This window comes from Hydra viridissima, unplaced genomic scaffold, assembly GCF_058129835.1.
Source record: "Hydra viridissima isolate aposymbiotic clone 2 unplaced genomic scaffold, HvirCarnegie_v1 scaffold_21, whole genome shotgun sequence".
NCBI classification, from domain to species: Eukaryota; Metazoa; Cnidaria; class Hydrozoa; order Anthoathecata; family Hydridae; genus Hydra; species Hydra viridissima.
The window spans coordinates 647,122-668,485 of NW_028324320.1; the positions used below are offsets into that span (position 1 = coordinate 647,122).

General features: G+C 26.7%; 2 protein-coding genes and 1 pseudogene across 5 annotated transcripts in view; 2 read left to right on the forward strand and 1 right to left on the reverse strand.

Moving 5' to 3' along the window:
* The window catches only part of LOC149876388 (uncharacterized), a 471,199-nt gene that overhangs the window by 98,695 nt on the left and 351,140 nt on the right, over positions 1-21,364 (forward strand). The window lies entirely within an intron of this gene.
* On the forward strand, positions 4,958-11,383 carry LOC149876390 (uncharacterized). Of its 2 annotated transcripts, XR_016448750.1 has the most exons (2): positions 4,958-7,073; positions 7,208-11,383. XR_016448750.1 is itself a non-coding variant. In XM_090075476.1 (1 exon), exon 1 carries the CDS (start codon positions 4,958-4,960, stop codon positions 6,731-6,733), a length of 1,776 nt encoding a protein of 591 aa, XP_089931602.1. In that variant the 3' UTR covers positions 6,734-11,383. The 2 variants fall into 2 exon arrangements, 1 of the variants encoding a protein (XP_089931602.1); XM_090075476.1 differs by having other exon boundaries at positions 4,958-11,383.
* On the reverse strand, positions 6,722-8,272 carry LOC149876391 (uncharacterized; annotated as a pseudogene).

Genomic DNA, 21,364 nt, shown 5'->3' on the forward strand with positions numbered 1-21,364 from the left:
ACGACAACCTGTTAGATACTGACATAAGAATCGAAACGCCCTCGATGCCGGTCGAAGACTTGCCTTTACCTTGGTTTAACGCTAGCACTTGTCTTTGGCCCGAAAGACAATTACAAATGCACAATTTTTTTAACAACGTTTTGGAATTGCAAAACCGAAACGACCTTCTTAAAAAATACAACACCAACACAAGCAATCTAGATTTTTTTGTGAATTGGTTTTCGTCATACGCTAATTGCATACAGGTTGATAACGGAAATCCGTCAGCGGGAAATTTTTGGTGCTTGCCTTCTTTTCAACAAGAAGTGAGTGAAAGCGAAATATCGGCATTAGCAGATATTCTATTTTTCAACAACTCCACCAACAAAAATGTACCTGAAGATCCGAACGCTCCTACTAGTATTCCCAACAGACTTTTTAACGTCATTCAAAATGCCTCTTTGTTGAGTGACATTACTAACATGTTTGACAAAACACAACCCAAAATAGAAATCAATTTGTACGGAAGAGATATCGTGCGAATTCAATCAAACCAACAAGAACAAGAATTTATTACGAACATGTTTATAGACGGTGTGAACTTATAGACGGTGTGAACAACGGACTGTCTACTCAATACAGCACGTGGAGAAACGTATTTAAGTGCTTGTTAAAAAACGATCCCTTAAAGCACTTGTCTTTTTTTACCGAAAGAGAAGACGGAAGAACAGTATTTCAAACGTTGCCGAACAAAAACATCGTCGAACGTTGGGAAGACAGTTTACCGCTAAAGAACGTCATTCTATAAATTTATTCTCCCGTCATGAACAAAACGAGCGTTCCGAGTTATTTCCGACAAGTTCGCGACCAAACGGCGTTAGCCGTAGAGAACAATCCTTTTACCATCCTGGTTGATCAATCCATAATAAACGGTCTTAACATTCAATACTTAAGATAAGGGAAGCAAAAACCGAAAAAAATCATCATGACTATTAACCAAATCGGGAATCTTCTAAACACAATCATTAATTTTCCTTCACCCGACGATCAAATGATTTTTATCACATTAAGCGGAGCCGAAGATGACTATGAACAAAGTGATAGAAAAAAACATCATTTCGTATTTCAATTTTAAAGATTTCAATGTGCCGGGTCAAACCTTTCTCAATTTAAACTTTGCCGAAAGACGAAACAACATCCGCGATGGAAACGTCCGAACGTTTACTTTTAACGATCTAGAAGATTTCAAACAAATGAAATGCGCCTTTTTAAATTCTAAGAAAGAACCGCTAATTTTTGGACCTGGAAATAACCTAAACACTCTCATACAAAAAAATTTGCTCAATAGTACTCTTCAATCCATTAAAGAAAACCTATTGGACGTGCACAACGAAAATAGACAAGCGCACACTCAAACTAAAAACGAGCTTTTAGAACAATTTCAATATCAACAAGAAAAAATTGAAGAGCAACAGGCTAAACAACAACAACAACAACAATTAGAAAGACAAAAAATTCCTCTTAAACGAACAGCTATTAAAAAAACTCCCGCATCAACTCAAGAAGAAGAGGAATTAGACAATGAAGGAGATAGCTATAGCGAATATCTTTCTTACAATCCATCCAACGAAAACAACCTTCAGCACGTCGCCAAAAAATCGAAACTTTTTTCCCAAACCGGAGAAAAGAACTACGTATGCAGCGCATGCTATAAAATCGTGCAAGCCGTAGACGCTGTTCACAGCAGGTGTCAAGACTGCGTTCGACAACAAAACATGATTCACTCTCTTCATCCCATTCTTCAGACAGGATTTCTCATTCCTACTCCTCAAGAAGAAATTCTGCAAGTGAGTCGAATCACTTTTGCCCCCATCAATAACTCCAATTTAAATCAACAACTCGTTTTCAATTGCGATTTTAACGATTACATCATACCCGCTGATGCTCGTTTAGAATTTACTGCTAAACTCTATAAAAAATACACGGATAACGAAAAAATTCGATATCCGATCGGAGCCGACAGACTAACCAACCCGTCCGACGCGGCAGCAGTCGATAAAATTACTTTGTGCGAAAATTTCATGCATTATTGGATACAAAGCATCAAAGTATTTACAAACACCGACTTAGACCCGGACAACTGTTCTAACAATAACGTTTGGTCTAGAGAAACCAGCACGTTAAAAGCCATGCTTAATAAAAAAGCATACAAAAGAGGATTTAAAGATCTCTAATTAAACAGACAAATGGGGTACTTAAGCAATATAGTAACTGCCGAAGATCTAACAGTAGCCTACACCTTACCAACAGTGGCTCAATCCGAAATTGCGGCTGCGCCTTACGGCACAGCAGCTAAAGACGCCACTGCTCCGTCTAGATATCAAACCCTTATGCGTAACACTTACATTGAACCTTTAACATCTAACGAAGGAATGAGATTCACCGTACCGCTTAAACTTTTTTGCGAAATATTTCAAGTCAACGACTACGTTCTAAAAAACTGCAAAACCAAAATAGAAATTAATTTAGAAACTAATCCCAATAAATATTTAGAACACATTAGACCCATCCGAGACGACGGAACCGAAGCCGAAAATCTGGTGGCTAGAAATGCCAACGCCGTTCTCATTATGGAAAACCCTCTTTTATGTTTTCAATCGTATCGAGTATCGACAGAAGTTACAGCTCGAAAAATAGCTCTACTTCAACAACATCCCAACCAAACTTATTTTCAAGAAAGATTTCCGCATTTTGAACGAATCGAATTCTTTTTCGAGCAAAAATCGGAAGTGCAAATTTCTTTGGGGCAAAACAAAACTTCCGACGTTGTGCCGCACGGTATCATTATTAGCATCAAAAATAAATTCGAAGCCGATCATAATTCTAAATTTTGTAAATCCGCTAGAGAGCTAAGCACTCAAGTCATCGATAGTTTGTCTTTGCAAAACATACGAATATCATTCGTGAATGCTCCGGGCGACAAATACGAATTAGATTTTAACAAACCAGAACATCGAGAATCTCTTTACGCTGATTACGTTTCATTTTGCAACGGAAACACTCCTACTACGTACAACATAGATAACTTGAAAGATTTATACGATCCCGAAAACAACAATTTCATTCCAACTATCAGTTCCTATTTTAACCCGGATAGCAATTTCGATCAATTCGTATATATCGATTTGACCTCGGACAAAAATTTCATCAAAGACAAACCTCCAGCCGTAGTTACCGGACAAAATTCTACAAGATTAATTCTCAACCTAAAAAAACAAATGACCGGTGTCGTGTCAGTTTATGTCATGACTATGGCTGGAGTTATTCAAACTCTATACGGCAAAAACACACAGTTGACCTTCTTCCCTAACAAAGTTAAAGCCAACTAAAATTCTTCTATTCGCGGGTGTGCAAGACATTTTTTTAAAACGTTATTTTATTTTTAATCAAATCAACATAAAAGTCTTATCTCTCTATTCGATTCATCATTAGCATTTAGTATTTTGCTTCGTATAAAGCAAAAAAAATTTTTTTCAATGAGTATTCTAATATGAAAAGTAGAATTCGCAGAGTATTCAAAGGAGGAAGACGTCGAAGAACACATCATAAAAAAAGAAGAGGCGGTAGTAGATTGGCTAAAATCAAATCACTTCTCGACAGAGGATTAGCTTCAGCGTTAGGCGGTCAAGCTTTAGATTATCTCGTAAAAAGAAGAGGCAATTTAACTAAATAAAAAACGAAACAAATTAAAGTCGCCCACAATCCTATCGTTAATTTTTTTAACGGAATCAAATATCGAATCGAAAAGATGAAAGGAGGGAACAGACCCCGACGAACTTTTCCTCCCATTCAAAACTCGCTTCCGAATAGAGGTGGAAAAAAAAATCGACATAAATCACCTCGTTTTGTCAATCAAACGTTTAAACACGGTTCACCCGTATTTAAATCCAGATATCAACGCGGAGGTATTTTACCTTTCTTACCTCTATTAGCCGGACTTCTTCCTGTAGTCGCTAAAGGAGCTCTAGCTGGCGCTGCTGGAGTAGCTGCTTCTAAAATTCTCGGCAAAGGAAGACGTCAACGCTGAAAACACAAACACTAAATTATTTTTTTCCCCTCATTTTGTAAATACTTTATATCGTTTTTTTTTTAGAATACAAATATTAAACCCAATACACTTTATTTTTCTCTATATTAAAATTATAATTATCGCGCAACACTCTTTCGTCTACATTTTTTAATAAGTAACTATAAAAAAACCTTTATTTCTAACAAAGGACAGTGCGTAGTTCCTTTTTTATGAAAACCGCATCCATTTACATTGCCCGTTAAAGCGAAATTTTTTATAATATCGTCATAACGAGGCACATTGAAATGCTCGATATTGAATTCTTTACATCCGATTTGGTGAGCTATCCATTTTTCGATGTCCCCGCCCTTATACATTATCGTATCGCGTCTAAACATCGAAGCGGACTCACTTGATGAGATGGATAATAACTTAATCCGTGCACATAATTGAAATTGTGGGAAAAACTATCCTTATCTTTTTTCCATTTAATCATCTCTTCATAGGATAAACAAGGCGAAAAATGAATATTCGTACTCGATAACGAATGCGTGTTTAACAGGGCTAATTCTCGAATGCAGCGATGCGCGTGAAATCTGCTATCGTGAACAGTAAAATATTCTACATCCATCAAATAAAATTGGGGTGTCTATAATACAAAAAAAATTTTTTTTTATTATTCCAGGAGGTTATAAAACTCAGTATAAAAACTGCGCGCATCGTTTGGATGTTTCATTTAAAACTTAAACTCGACACAGAAATGAGCTCTGAAAAAACTAAAGAAATCGCTCCTAAAGAAAACTTCGAAAATTCGATTGAAGAAGAGGAGGATGAGGAAGAATTAAAAAGCCAGAAAATACAATGGGAAATTTACCTGAGTAATTTATCGAAATGGAATAATTGTAATTTATGTTACATGGCTCAACTAATCAATGGACCGTTCCCTCTATAGAAAAAAACCGCGGTGCATTTTGGTCTTTGTATTCACCGAAAATAAACAAATTATCAAAACATATTATCATGTCAGCAATAAACAAAGTTAATAGCCATGAAACTAGTTTGGAAAATGATTCAAATAGTATTTCTCAACCAGTATTTCGAGAAATATCTAGTCAGTTTAATCAAATAGATGCTGAAGAAGTTGTACAAGAACAAATAAGCACTTGGTCAAGATGTCTTTCCTTACTACCTAATATAAGCCAAGAAAAAATACACAAATATTTAATTATAGACGATAGTTCGACTGATTTCGGAGCTAGAGGTGCTTCAAAGCATAAAATCTCTGGGTATCAGCTATTTAAGGATAGCTTCGTTAAAAATTTAGTTGTAAAACCTAATGTCAAGATTGAAATAAATTCTTTTCTTGTTAGAGCTAATGTTTCAGCTTCAATGAAAAAAAATCAGTACCTTATTTATGTACATTTTTGTCAAAAAGAAGGAGATATTTTGTATGCTAAATGTAATTGTAAAGCTGGTATGGGAGGATGCTGCAAGCATGTTGCGGCAGTATTATTTCAGTTAAATGAATATAAGCAATTAAATTTAAACTCTGTACCATTCGATAAAACATGCACAGAAGTGTTACAACAATGGCATGTTCCTGCTGAAGGAAGAAATTCAGAACCAATTAAACTTTCTAAAGTTTCCTTTGAAAAGAGTGATTTAGAAAAGGATCTAAACAACTCACGAAAGCGTCCTTTTGTATCAGGAAATAGAAACTTTTGTGCAACCCCAATTTTTGCACATAATCCAAGTGATGAAAAAATTAAAAAACTGTCTGATAGTTTATATAATCTAGGAGAAGGAATAGCATTTGCAAATCTTTTAAAAGGAAACAATTATCATTCCACGTCCTACTATGAAACATCAATATCTGAATATCAGCTAAATGTAAAAGAACTCGATTTAAATTCTGATGTTATGTTTAATCTTGTTGATACCATAATTAATGGATTTGAAGTAGAATTCAGTGATTCATTTGAATTTGATGAAACTCAATTAAAGTTTATTACAAAATATTTAGTTCTATCAAAAGAGAAAATAAAGACTTTGGAAAGAGCTACTTTATCACAATCTACAAGTTTATGGCTTGAAGAAAGAAAAAAACGCTTGACATCTTCAAACTTTGGTTTTGTTATTAATAGACAAAAAAGTATATTTCCTGCCTCTATTTTGAATAGAATTTTGAAAAACAATAAAAAAAGCTCTTGCAACAAAGCTTGTAATTGGGGTAAAATAAATGAAAACACCGCAATAAAAAAGTATGAAAATATAAAAAACGTATCAGTAACGAGATGTGGATTTATCATAAACCCAAAATGGCCTTGGCTTGGTACAAGCCCTGATGGAATTGCATTTGTAAATGAAAAAATAAGGGCTGTTGAAATCAAATGTCCTTATTCAAAAAAAGATTTAACTATAGCTGAAGCTTGCCTAGATAAAACATTTTTTCTTTCTGTTGTTGATGGTAAAACAATGCTTAAACAAAATCATGTTTATTTTTATCAATGTCAAGGTGTTATGGCATTATTAGAGGTCACAGAACTAGATTTTATAGTTTATACTGAAAAAGATGTTTTTATCGAGAGTATTAAATTTCTTAAAGAGCAATGGGAAAAAACTACTTTACCAAAATTAACTAAATTTTACTTTGAGTTTATGCAAGAAAATATATTTGCAGTTTAGATTAATTGTTTTTATATTTTTTACAAACATTTTATTTATCTGAAACAAGTTGTGGCAAAAAGTTTGCTAAATAACAACAAATTATCCAAGTTTTATTAATTTCTGGTGCCGTAGACAATTTAAATGGTGTTTGTAAAATGTGATAATTTTTTATTCGCTGTATTGCTCTTTCTACATGAATACGAACAGCAGCAATTTTTCTAGTTTCATTCTCATCTTCTAGACTGAGTTGAGCTTTTCCATTTAGAAATGGTGGTATATTTAATGAAACGTTTTCCGGTAAATCATCAGCAATATCAAAACCTCTATCTGCCATTACACTGTCTCCTGGTTCAAGCAGGTTGTATATTCCACAATCTTTAGTAATTTGTTTGTCCGAAAAACGACCACAGTATAAATCAGAAACAAAAGTTATGGCTCCATTTGGTGCTATTCCAATTAATCCTTTTGCTGTATTTTTATGTTTATAATTAGAAAAAGTTGCAGATTGGCTTCGAAAAGATGTAGGCATTTCGATAAACAGTTCAGTGCAGTCTAAGATTACCCTTGTTGATTCATATTTTTCTTTAAAACATTTTGGCATTGTTTCTTTTACAGTTTGTTTTGTTGCCCAAATTGGTAGCATACGCATTTGAGAATGCAAAAAATCAGTCCATGTCACTATGATTCTACTAAAATGACTTGAGGATATGTCAAAGCGCAGTGCCATGTCTTCAACCAAAAGGCCAAGTCGAAATCTTGTTAAAACTAAAAACAATTCAGACTCTGAACTCATTATGCGTTCTCTTCCCTTTTTATTGTAATTAAAGTCTGTTGTTTTTTCAATGTTTGTATTTGACCCCCAATATATAAGTTTGCTTGCAGCAGGTTCTAAATATTCTAGTAAAACTTTAAATAGATTGTATGATTCAAAGCCAGTATAAAATTTAAAGTGGGCTTGATTATGTTTAAATCTGTCAACTGTAAATTTTAATTGATTGATAGTGTGATTTTGGTTCATAATAATATTTTTCATTTCTTTCTTTTTAGTTTTTATAATGTTCAGTTTGTCCTTTAGGATAATAATTTCTTTTTTTAACTTTTCAGACTCGGTTTCTTCAAATGAAAAATTAACATCATTTTTTTCGTTTTCAATTTCGTCTATTTTTCTTTTATATCCAATAGAACTATTTACTGTGATTCTTGGTTTTTTTATGTTGTCTTTAACTTGTCTTTAACTTGTTTTGACAGTAAAGATGGACAGTTGTTCATATAAGTCTTTTTTCCTCCTATAAAGTGAACTGAACAAACCCGATGAGAAGTAGAAGGAACAAAGTTTTTCCTACTAATTAAAGATAGCCATTTTTTTCTCAAATTACTTTCCTTTGGGATGATGTAAAACGATAAGTTTTTGTTTTTGAGCGAATTATTGTTGCATAATGGAACACAACAAGTTATGCCACCGCGGTATTTTGTTGTTGTTGTTGACTCAACAGTAATATCTTCTTTAATAGAATGAGTTATTAGTTTATCACAAGATATTGTATCATTTGAAATCATTTTGAAAAGTCTTTTTAAATTAAATTACTTGACTGTATATTTTAAAAAGCATTAACACAGATTTGTTTATTTTCGGTGAATACAAAGACCAAAATGCATTGCGGTTTTTTTCTATAGAAGGAACGGTCCATTCTTCTAACGCGTACGCTCTCTGCGATTACAAAAGCGTTAAAGATGGAACCTATTACGAGTTTCACGACAACGTAGTTCAAAGCATCGAAAAGGCGCTTCATTCTAAACACAGAATTCTTAACGAAGTCGTGATCAATCAACTACTCAAAGATTTTCCTCGATTCCAAAGTTTAGTATTTCACACCAACTTGTGCGGACCTCATTAAAGCAAAATAGAAATGTTTGTAATCAACGAAAAAGACAAATACAAAAGCGAACTTCACGTCGTGCTAGACATTTACAAAACATTTTTAGAAAATTTTATATTCAAGCGAGACGTTTTACATTTAAACAACGACGATAATACAGACGGAAACTTTTTCGATTCCGCTATGAATCTCTTAAAATTATTCAAAAACAAATTGGTGACTGCTCAAAAAAGTTCGGGTTTCAAACGAGACATCGAAGGTCTGTTGAAAAGCGTGAACGAAGAAAATGTTCACCCCTTAAAATTTACTCACGCCTTTGTTAACATCATTTTAGAAATAGTTTTTGCAAAAATAGAAACCGATTGAAAAAACATATATTCGCATTTCATTTACTATATAAATGCGCGCTATAATGAGCGAATAATTTGCGTAGTATTTTTATTGTAAATAAAATAATGAGTAGTTTTTTTTAATGACATAAAGAAAGAACATTCGCGTGCGAAGAATGGCATCTAATTTTTCGCTGATTCGTTTTTTTAAAGCCCAAAAAAACGAAAGACCGTACTTTATAAACGTATATGCTTTCGATGAATTAGAAAATGCGTTTAAATCGAGCGACACGTTAGACAAAAACCTCAGCTTTCTTATTTACAATTCCGAACCGAGCTACAAAGGAGGAATGCATTGGAGAGCGCTTTTTAGAATAGACAGACAAACCCAATTTTGCTTTGATAGCTTCGGTGAAGAAAGCGTTCTATCTCAAATCCCCATCACTTTTATGGAGAACCAACAACTTTTTGAACATGCCTCTCAATCCGACTTAAACAACGAAATTGGCACTCTCGAACTCAACTACAACGAACTTTATTATCCCAAAGAGTTGCAAGAAAATCCCAGAATATATAAAGGAAGCGAGTTTAGTTTTTTCACCCGATTTGTCAACAAATTCAGTATAGAAAATAGACTTCAGACGGTATTCTTTATGTATAACAAACAACAATATCAAACAGATAACACTTCGCTGTGCGGAGCTTGGTGCGCTTATTTCATACATCTAATTTTAGAATCACCCGAATTTAAAAACTTCAAAGAAATGGACAAATTTTTTATAAGCTCTTTACTGAACACTTACTTTTTCCCCGTCGATTATTTCCAAAACGCTTCTCTCGCTCTCCATGCTTATAACGATTTTATCTACTTTGTGAAAAACAAACTTTGGAATTATTTAGACGAACAAGCCAAAAAAATGTTTACCAAAGACTTTATCTCCTTGACTGAAAAGCACAATCAACGAGTGACGCTTCAAACTGTGCTCAACCAAAAAGTAGATCAAATTTCACCTGAACGCGATACACTCAAAGAATTTAACGCTCAACAAAACGCCGCTAAAAACATATTGACAAGTTTAGACTTGTTAAGAACAAACAATGATTATGATGACACCAAAATATCAGGAAACGACATTCGCAGCATTCCAACTATTATTCAAAACGAATCAGCGCAATTCCTCAACGCGGTTGATTATAACAAGTACTTACTTAAAATTTCGCCTTCCTTAAGGCACATGCAAGATTTTCATAACAACACCTACAACAAAGAACTTGTAAACACGGTTAAAGAAATAAACAATCTTACTTGGGAAAGATTTTTATAAAAAAATAATTTTTTTATTTAGCAAATTACTAAGTATAACTATTAAAAAAGGATTCTTCGCTTTATTTTTTTTTAGACATGAATTCCCACATTTCCTTTTTTTTTCGTCGTTTCGCATAATGCTCGGCAATCGCTCTAAAATATTCTCCTCCACGTCTATAGATTCTCCTTCTTCATCATTTCGAACAATCCATATTTCTCCTCTTATATCTTTCAACAACGCGTATTTCCGAACATGATAATTTTTTGATACATCCCTAGTATGCATATTATACAACACCGAATGGTGGGGAGAAATGGAAAGAAATTCTTCCATGCAGGGTATTTCTTTCACTTTACGAATCGAAGGTTGTTCTTGTTCACTGATCGGAATATACAAAACTCGAACCATTTCTATTATTTTAGACTAAACTGAAATTTTTAAAATACGAATAAAACAAATACAGTTTAGTTAAATGAAACTAAAATTATTATTTCATCTCGTTTAAATATTTATTCCATTTCGTTTTTCTAATACGTTCTATCAATATATTGCAACAAAAACGACATTGTTTTAAAGTATGCCCTAAAACATCGGATTCATATCGTCCATTTAAGCAAGAAAAAAATTTACTTTTACAATAATGATTTCTCAGTAAGCGTTTCTCGTAAAAAAACAAACCCAATAAAAACATCGATAAAGTAAATCCTTTTTCATTCTCATACATGCAATGCATCAAATTTTGCAAATCTTCTAACATAACTAGGGTTTCCACATTGCTCGAATAGTTTATTATAGTTCGATTTGAAATCCATTCGTATTTTTTTTCTGAACCGTTTTTTTTATTTTTATCTACTGTCGATATTGCTTTTTTTAACACCAACTTTTCATTTCTGGTCAACGAATGCTGAATTTTTTTCTTCATAAAAAAAAATTTAAACCTTGCCACGCAGTGTTGTTGACAACATTTGGAACGAAGACATCGGCGAACTATCTTTCAATGAGGTACAGGAAATATTTTAAATGTAAATATATTTAAAAAAAGTTACTCACGATAACCTAAAAAAAATCAACCTTTTTCAGCTATGTTATTTCAGATAAAAGCTAAACATCCGAATAACGCTGTTATCGATTGCGATTGTTTATTCAAAAGAAAAAGTAAACACGTTCGTTTAAAAAGAATCAGTTGGGGAATTTTCGCCGGAGTTTTAACAGCGATTGTATTGCATCAAATATTTACTTAAAAATAAACGCTGATGCGTGATATAAAGAAAAAAAGAAACTGGTCAACACCTTAAAAAAAATGAGCATGAATCAAACCCGATTTAAAAACATTTCACAATGGGAAGATTTTTTCCGCGTTATTTCAAATTCAAAAATGGTAGCAGTATGGCCGCTTATTGCCCAAAAAATAAAAGCTTCTAAAACTGTAATTAACATGATAGCTAAAGACTTTAACGATAACAAATCCATGAAAACACTACGCATGCTCACCGAATGGATTCAAAAATATAAACAGTTTGAAAGGAACAACGTGAAATTATTCATTACTAACATCCAAGGCATCACTAAAAAAGAAATTAAATCGATATTAAATAAAAAACAAAACAAATCGTAATTTAACTTCAAAGTATATTTTAGAAATGTATATAAACAATGTCTAGAATATATTCTTATTATTAGAATTATTCTATGGATAAACAAAAATCCCGCACGATGAAAACATATTCTTCTATTCCGTATTCGTTGAATTCAAAACTTTCATCCAAAAAATTTTCTTCTATATCGATAAGGTTATTATCCTCATTGCATTTTGAAATATAAACGTCTTGTTTTTTCGTCAAAGTTATAAACAACAAACGTTCTTCGTCGGGGTTCTCGCGATACGCTTCGATTTTAGCGCCAGATAAAAACGAAACCACGTGAGTAGGAAATAACCAATAACTTAATAAATCTTTATCATTCGGAAGTTTATCGATATCGAGAAACGTTGGTTCACAATTAATTCGATTTTTTTGAAAATAGATAACACGAACCATTTTTTTTCTAAACTAAACGCCATGTGAAAATTAACAGCATTTATATCTATATGTCATTTGATATATCGATGGCTCCGCGCAAAATCGGACTATCTGCAATCTCCGCGGAAAACAAATTTGGCATAGATGCAATCTCCGCCAAAAACAAAATTGGCATATCTGCAATCTCCGCCAAAAACAAAATTGGCATATATGCAATCTCCGCGTAAAACAAAATTGGACTATCTGCATTTTTGCCAGATACATTTTTGGACTATCTGCGTTTTTCGGGTGCATAAATTTTTGGTGGTGTTTCTTTAAATATTTGAAGTTTTTTATAAAATTCTACAATTTTTTAAATAATAGCGATTATTTAAACATTTATTAATAGCGATTATTTAAACACAAAACCTTGATCATAACTTGATTAAGTTTGTGAGTAATCAAGTAGTTTTAGTTTAGATAAATATGTTAAAAATAACTTATGTTATTGTTAATAATAATATAGCATATGTAACAAAACATTGTTATGTTAACTCTAAAAAAATTTCTTTTTCATATAAATGACTATTTAATTTAAATGATAATTTGAATTCTTGATTGCAAAATATACCAACACAATAAACTCGACAATCTTTATCTATTAACGGTGATAACTTTTGATAAACAATTTCTTTAAATTCTTTTTCATCAAAACCACGATTAGTTTTAAGTCTTTGAAATTCACGTTGTATAAATGATTGATTATCAGAATTAACATATTCTACTAAAAACATTATTTCCATCTAAAAAAAATAGTAACACTAAATAATCAGCTAGAAGGTACAAGTTTCAATAGAATAAATTTAGAGAAGATATTTAAAAATGGAATATGTTGTCTCATTATCATAGGATGAACAATTCGAAAACTAATAAAAATCAGTTTTATGTTTTGTCATGTTTACTTTTCAACAAATGACATTTTAAAGTAAAATCTATACAATATACTTTAAAAAAGTGTTTCTGTTAAAAAAAATGTATTATGACTTGAGTAGAAATAGCTAGTCCCAATGAAAAACCAACCAACAGTCCTACCGTTAAACCCAAACGCAAATGCTTTTTTTGCGGATTTAGAAATTCATTCCAATTTTCATCTATAACATTTAACCAATCATCGATATATTTCACGTTTTCAGAACAATAAACGAACCTTGTATTATATAGACGATGTTCTTCTAAAGCAGCAGCCACTAGAAGTTGTAGAAATATAAACGAATAAGTGTAATCAAAAGGTAAAATATTTCTGTAAGTTGTGGTTATCGTTTTTTCTGAGAAAATACATTCCACTTTTATTTTATTATTAGTACTAATCGAATGACATTTTGCAATCTGTATACTAAATCGTTCCAACTTTTCCATTTCATCTTGTAAATTTTTATTGGAAAGCACATGAAGATGTAAATCGTCGTATAATTTTTCTTCTTTATCTTCGTCACGTAAAATTGATAATTTAATAAACATCTAAAAATATATTTTACAGTAATAAAAACAAAAGTATACAGTAATAAAAACTCAGATCAAAACAAATTTAATATTGTGAAAAAAGTTATAATCAATGACATTATTTTTTATATTTTTGTTTAATATCAGAGATATTTGTTTTCGTATAATTTCATTAGTTATTTGAATTCTAAGTTCATTAAAATATTTAAAAACATGAAAATAGTAATTGTCTCTATCAGAAATTTTTTCTATTGCTTTTTTATATATACTATTAATTGTTTTATTAATAATATTTTCGTTTTTTATAATTTCTTTTTTTTTACTAATATCAATTTTATTAATTATATCATCTAGTGTATTAAGTGTATTATCACATGATATATTATTACTTTCTTTATCGAAATTAGTAATTTTAACATCTAAGATATCAGTCATTTTAAATAATAATCTAAATTAATACTAATCTTTAAATATTATTATAATAATATTCAAAAACATAAACATTATAGCATGCATAGATATTTAAACAAAAGAATTATTATTTTTTTTTATTAACTAGATTTTATCTTAATTTATAATATATTATATTTTAGCTAAATAAATTTAACAGAAAAAAATATTTATTTAGTATACTCTATATAAAGTAACTAATTTAATTTATTTTTTTTTATGCTAATTTAAATTTGGCGCATATTTAATTTTAGCTAAAATTAAATTGGCGAAAAATATTATTTTATCTATTTAATTAATAATAGCTTAATATTAACTAATAAAAAGTATTATAGAAAATTCAATTCAACTTTATGATATTAGTAAGAAATTAAATTATGAATTACTTCAAAAACATATTAAATTAAGTAATAGATATGTAAATGTTTGTTACAATATTAATTATAATTGTCTTAATAAATATCATTATCACTATCACTATCATTATATTTATGTTTATTGTTATTAATATTATTGTTATTAATATTATTGACATTACTAATTTTACTTCTATTATCATTGTTTGATGTTTCTAAACTTAATTCTAAATTTTTTATTTTATCTCTCATTTCAAGTCTTAATATTTTTAAATTATCAATACATAATTTTAATATATCTCTTATAATGATATCTGAACATTCATTACTTGAGTCTTCTTTAGGTAATTTATTTATTTCTTCATAATAAAGTGTGCCATTATAAGTATTATAGCAAATATTTGCATTTCCATTACTTAATTTAATATGACCATGTTTATCATCTACCTTAAATTTAGATAAATCAGGTTTATTACCATAACCTGCCATTTTTTTTTATATTAATAATATTTACCACAAAACAATTATATTTAATATAAATTAATTAAATAATAAAATTATAAAAATAAAATTGATAAATATCTATTATATATATAAAATATAATAATTTAGATTTGCGCAAAATTTAATAAAAAAATGTTTACTTGCGTCGTCATAAATATATTTTTAATAAATCTACTACATCATATTTTTCTATTAATTTAGAAAAATATTTTTTAGATATTTCATACACAAATTTGCGTATTTTTGTATTTTTTTTTGTATCTTTTAAAAAATTTTCAAATGTAGAATATGTAATACTATTATATAAACCAGTTAAAACATTTATTAATTCATGTATATAAATAATTGTTTTTTTAACATTATTAGAAATATCATTATGGTAATCATTGTAATAATTATAATAATAACAAAGATTATTATAATTGTTAATAAGATTATTATAATTAAAATCTATTACATTATGTGGTGAAATTTTAAGTAAATTATTTAAATTATTTATTTTTTTGTTGTCATAATATTCTTTATCTCTGACTAAATATATATTTGGATTTTCTTCAGAATTTAATGAAAGATTTTTTATAATATTAATTAAAATGTAAACATCATTATACTTATATATATCATCAATATTCATTTTTTTTCCATTTTCTTTGTAAAGTAAAATATCATAGTTCTTATTATTTGTTTATAAATATTAGTAAATATTTCAATTGATTCTTTTTCATTTATGTTATTATTTAAAAGCATTAAACTATTAAATTCGTTTTCGTTTAACTTTCTTATTTCACATTTATCTTGACTATATAATGTAATATCATCATCATATATATGTGTTTCTTCTTTTAATATAAAATGAAAATAAAATATTTTATTTTTATTTTTTCTTTTTGAAACTATTCTAATATAATATCCGTTTTCTAAATTTCCATCTGTGTTAATGTAGCTATTTTCGTTAAATCTAACTTCAAACGCCATTTTATTACTTATTTTAATTAAAAATCAAAAATAAAAACATATTAGTTTATTTAATTTAGCAACAGATAAAATTAAATTTAAATTAACATAAAAAAAATAAATTAATTTATATTACTTTCTTAGCGGTTATTTATTAAAATATTTTTTTATTAGTTCATGTAAATATAAATTAAATTATGTTATTATTTAAGATGACGCGTCATTAAATGTTTTTTTGTTAAATTTAATTTATGCAAACTTAAATTAACATAAAAAAAATAATTTAATTTATATTACTTTCTTAGGCGGCGCGCTATTAAATATTTTTTCTGTTAAACTAAGACTTTATTTACATATTTGAATATTATAATATATAGTAATAAAATTAAATAATATCTAAAAAATGTCTTATTTAAATGATTTTAAAAAAATAACTAAAGCCTTTAATGAAGAAAAACGTAAAAATACAAAATTATATAATGATTTATTACATAGCGGTATAAATGAAAAATTTGCTTTTGAGTTTAATAGAATATATAATGAACTCAAAAATTTTAAAATAATTTTAATAACAATGTTGAATATAAAAAACCAAAATATTAAAGAATCAGAAAAAACAAAAAAAGGATATGATTTTCTTTGCAAAATTATAACATTACATAATTTTACTCTGAAAGAAAATAACTATTATAAAGCCATAGAAAAAGAAATTAATCATGATATAATAGAATGTAATGATAAAGGATGTAAAAAATGCAATGAATATTATAAATTATATAGTAATTTAATTAATTATTTAAATAATTTAGATATAAGAATTAAAAATGTGATAGATAAAGCAATAAATATATCAGATTGTATATAGACTACGTATATTAAATATAAAAAAAAATAAAATAATAATAATTATTATATTTATATTTTTTTTATAATTTATCATTATATAATTTTACAATAATAACTTTATTACTTAACAATAATCAAATAAATAAGTGATATTTTCTTCTATAAATTTCATTTTATTTTCTTCTGTTAGTTCTTTTTCTTTTTTTATTATCTTACTATAACATTTTATTTTTTTCTTTGTATTACTTTTTTTATTTAATTTTTCACTATGATTATCTTTTACTTTATAAATATTAATATCTAACAAATCAAATAACATTTCTTTTGTTATTATATCTTTATTTTCTTTTAGTTTATAAAAATTATATTTATAACCAGGACCGCATATATCATATAATCCTGAATCGTATTTTTCATTTATATCAGGATAAATATTATCTATTATTTTCTTTAAATCATTTATATTATATTTTACTTTACAATATAAATATGTATATATTATTTGTTCTTTATTAGCTAAAATTTTTCTTTCAAATGATTTTTCTTTTATGACACCTATTATATTTAAACAAATATCAACATTAAAGTATGTTATTTTTTTTTCGCTCATTTTATTTTAAAATATTAGTTTAAATACTAGTAAAAAATAATTATATTAAAGAACATTTAAATTATTCAAATAAAAAGATAACTATAATAATTTACCAAAAAATTAATCAAACTGAATATTATTATTCTTTATGTTAATTTAAGTTTGTGTAAATTAAATTTGACAAAAAAAAATATTATTTAGTGTTGCCACTAAAAAGTAATATAAATTAATTTAACAGAAAAATATATTATTTTTAAATAATATATAAATTATAAATTATTTCTTGATATTTTATTTAATAAAAAAAAATATATAAGAAATCTTATACACATTTTTTGTATCATAGTTTTAATAAAACTAATCATAAATGTATTTAATAGATTCTTATATATTAAAAAACTTCGCTGGATTATATTGATTACATGTGCTAGTTTTTTATATTATTTACAGATTATAAATATAAAACTTAAACAAAATTAAAATTAGCTAAAATATTTTAAATAACATATAACTATTTATGTTATGTAAAGTTTCTAAAAAATTTCTATCTATTACAGTTTTATAATATTCATTGATATTAAGAAATGATATATAATTATCTATTTCATCTGAAATATAACGTATATTTTCTGTTAAAATAGATCTAGAATTTTCACTTGATGGAGTTTGAAATGTCACTTTAAAGTTGAATTCTTTATTATTTAATTCATTTTTTATAGTTAAATGAACTATATGATAGAATATTTTATTTACTTCATATTCATTTTTTTCCTTTTCCTCAAAAAACAATGGCGCTTTTTCTCTAGAAACAATAGATTTTAACTTTTCAATAAAATCTGAAAAATTGAGATTATTATTGTTTATTTTCTTGAAAGCCAATTCGTAATTAGCCATGTTAGTTTTTTTAGCGACTAATTTTACAATTAGTTATTTACTTTCAAGTCAAATTATTTATAAATATGAAATTTCAAATAAGAAAAACATGATAGAAAAAAAAAATAAAATAAAAATCAAAATTATACAATATAAAAAATATAAGAAATTTTTAAAATGCTATTTAATTATATTATAACTTATTAGAGTCATTTTTAAATAGCATTTTAAAAATTTCTTATACCAAAAAACTCATTAAAAGTAAAAACTAATCAAGATATTATTTCATCATTTATAAGATGTAAAATAAATTAAAAATCGGTGTGATATATAATTAATTCATCATCATTTGAAATAATACATCCGTTTTTATTTTTCTCAATAATTTCATCTATAAAATCCCCAAAAAGTAGTAAAGTTTCATAAATCTTGACATCATTATAAGAAGAACAACTAATTAGTATGTTTTCTTTATGACATCTTTCGGTAATAAAATAGTATATTAACTCGAATAATTTCGATATTACTTCTTTACATTCTTCTATTAGATTTTCATTTTTTATTTCAAAAATAAAAAAGTTTTTGATTTCATATAAGTTTTTTGCTTCTTCAAACACAAAAATAACATTAATTTTTGCTGTATATTTATTTATTATGTTAGTTTGAAAGTCAAGTTTTTCAACCTTTATCGCCTTAATACTGTTAAGTGCACACTCACAAATATCATCTATTAATTTTATTAAATTAGATAGATTAACGTTAGCAGTCATTTTAATTAATTTATATTTAAATATTAAAATAGCAAGCGTAATTGAATTTAATATTAAACTAAAATTTAAAAAATGTAAAATATAACAAAAAAAATAACAGAAATAAAAATCAAAGTTATAACAATGTAAAAATAATAAAAAAGATATATAAAAATTTTTACGTTTTTATATTATCATAATCTTTATTAAGATTAATCATAACACGTTTGATTTTTATATATCTCAAAAACTTGGCTATTGATTATATGGATTATAGGTGCTAGTTTTTATGTTATTTACAATGTACAAAATGAAAGTAATATATACAGAATATTAATGAGTTTTAATAAGGTTTGTATTTCTAAATTTACCTTCTTTATTGTTAGAATTAAGAGCATCACATACAAATTTTAAAAAATCATAAATATTATTAAAAACTGTAGCATTTTCTTTTCCACATTCTTCACTTTTAAAAAACTCATTTAAACCCATACGTATTAAGTTATACACCTTACGCATTGTATGTTTATTATAAGTTATATTAATAAATTCTATGCAGAAATTAGTATAATAAGATGATGAGTTATCATGATTAGAAAACATGAAAATGAGTGTTATGTATTCACCATGACATGTATCAGATATAGTATAATCATAAGCAGATACCTTTAATAAATCACCTTTCAAATTTGTCATTTTTTTTATCTCTTCAATTATTTTATTCGTTATCACAGTTTTCATTATTTCTAATTCTTTTTCAATACTTAGTATTTCTGACATTTTTATTTTGTTATATTTACTAAAACAAATAATAAATTAATTATAAATTATAATTTTAAAAAAAAGAAAATATAACATAAAAAAAAAATAAAATAAAATCAAAATTATAAATAAGAAATTTTTAATAATATATTAATGGTATAAAAATAATTTTATAATAGCCAAAATTAAATAAAAGTAAATATTATTTATTTATTAACATATATTTAATTTAAATTAGCGTAAAAAAATTAAATTATATTATATTACTTTCTTAGAGGCGGCGCGCTATTGAGTGTTTTTTTCTGTTAAACTTAATTTCATTTAAATAACTTATGTTTATTTATTTTATTTTATTATTTATGATTATAATAAATCACACTAAAATGTTTTCACTAATCACAGTAATAAGCAATTTTCTTCCTAATAAAAATCAGTACAAAAGAAATAAAATAAGTTTAAACATTAAAAAATACACTGACTTATCTGAAATGTTATCTTTAGATAATGCTAATTCTAAAATAAAACTAATAATTAATTATAATGGATATTTTAGCACATATGAAGAAATTTTTAATTTTACTTGTGATGTTAATATTAATTTAGGCGAAAGTAATAATGCAGACTTAGTAAGTTTTTTTTACTTATATCATTTAAAAAGATTTCTAACATATTATCATACAATAAATACAATATCAATTGATATATATGATAATCAAATATATGATAATAAAAGTAAAATTAATTTATTTATATCTTATATAAATCATTTATCATGTCTTTATGAATTATTTTATAATTATAGAAATATAGCATATAACAAAAAAAAAGAATATTATGACGATAAAAATTTTAAATTAAGTAAATATTATGAAATTATTGAAAAAAGTATATTTCATAGTGAAAAATCTTTTAAAAAATTTATGATTGATTCGATCTTTTTAGGTCTTTATAATATTGTAAATATTGAAGAAACAGCAGAAAAATATAATCAAGAAATTGAAAATTTTAATAAAAACATGATAAATACCTATAAAACTTTTATAAAAAATTTAAACAAAAATAACAATTTATCTATTATAAATGATTTTACAGAAGAATATAAAAAAATTATAAATAATATTATAATATAAATTAAAAATATACTTAATTCTTTGATGCTTAATATTTCAGTTTAATTAAATATTATTATTTAAATTGACCTCCATATAAAAAACACAAATTTGAACATGTCATTTCACTATCTTCTAAAAAAAGAGGTGAATAACAAAATTTGCATTTTTTTTGTTTCCCTTTTAGATTTTTATTTTTAGAATCTGTTTTAAAAGTCAAATTGGATTTTTTATTATTTATATTAATTGGGCAAGATAATTTAAAATCAGCAGTGTTGTTAATCATTATTAGTAATCAAATATAAAGTAATATGTTTACTTATATATTACTATATTAATATTTATCTGCTAATTGTAGTTATTATTTAATAAATTAATTCAAATTTATAAATATATATAATTTATTCAGATGTAATTAAATATGTTTAGTTTATTTTTGCGGCT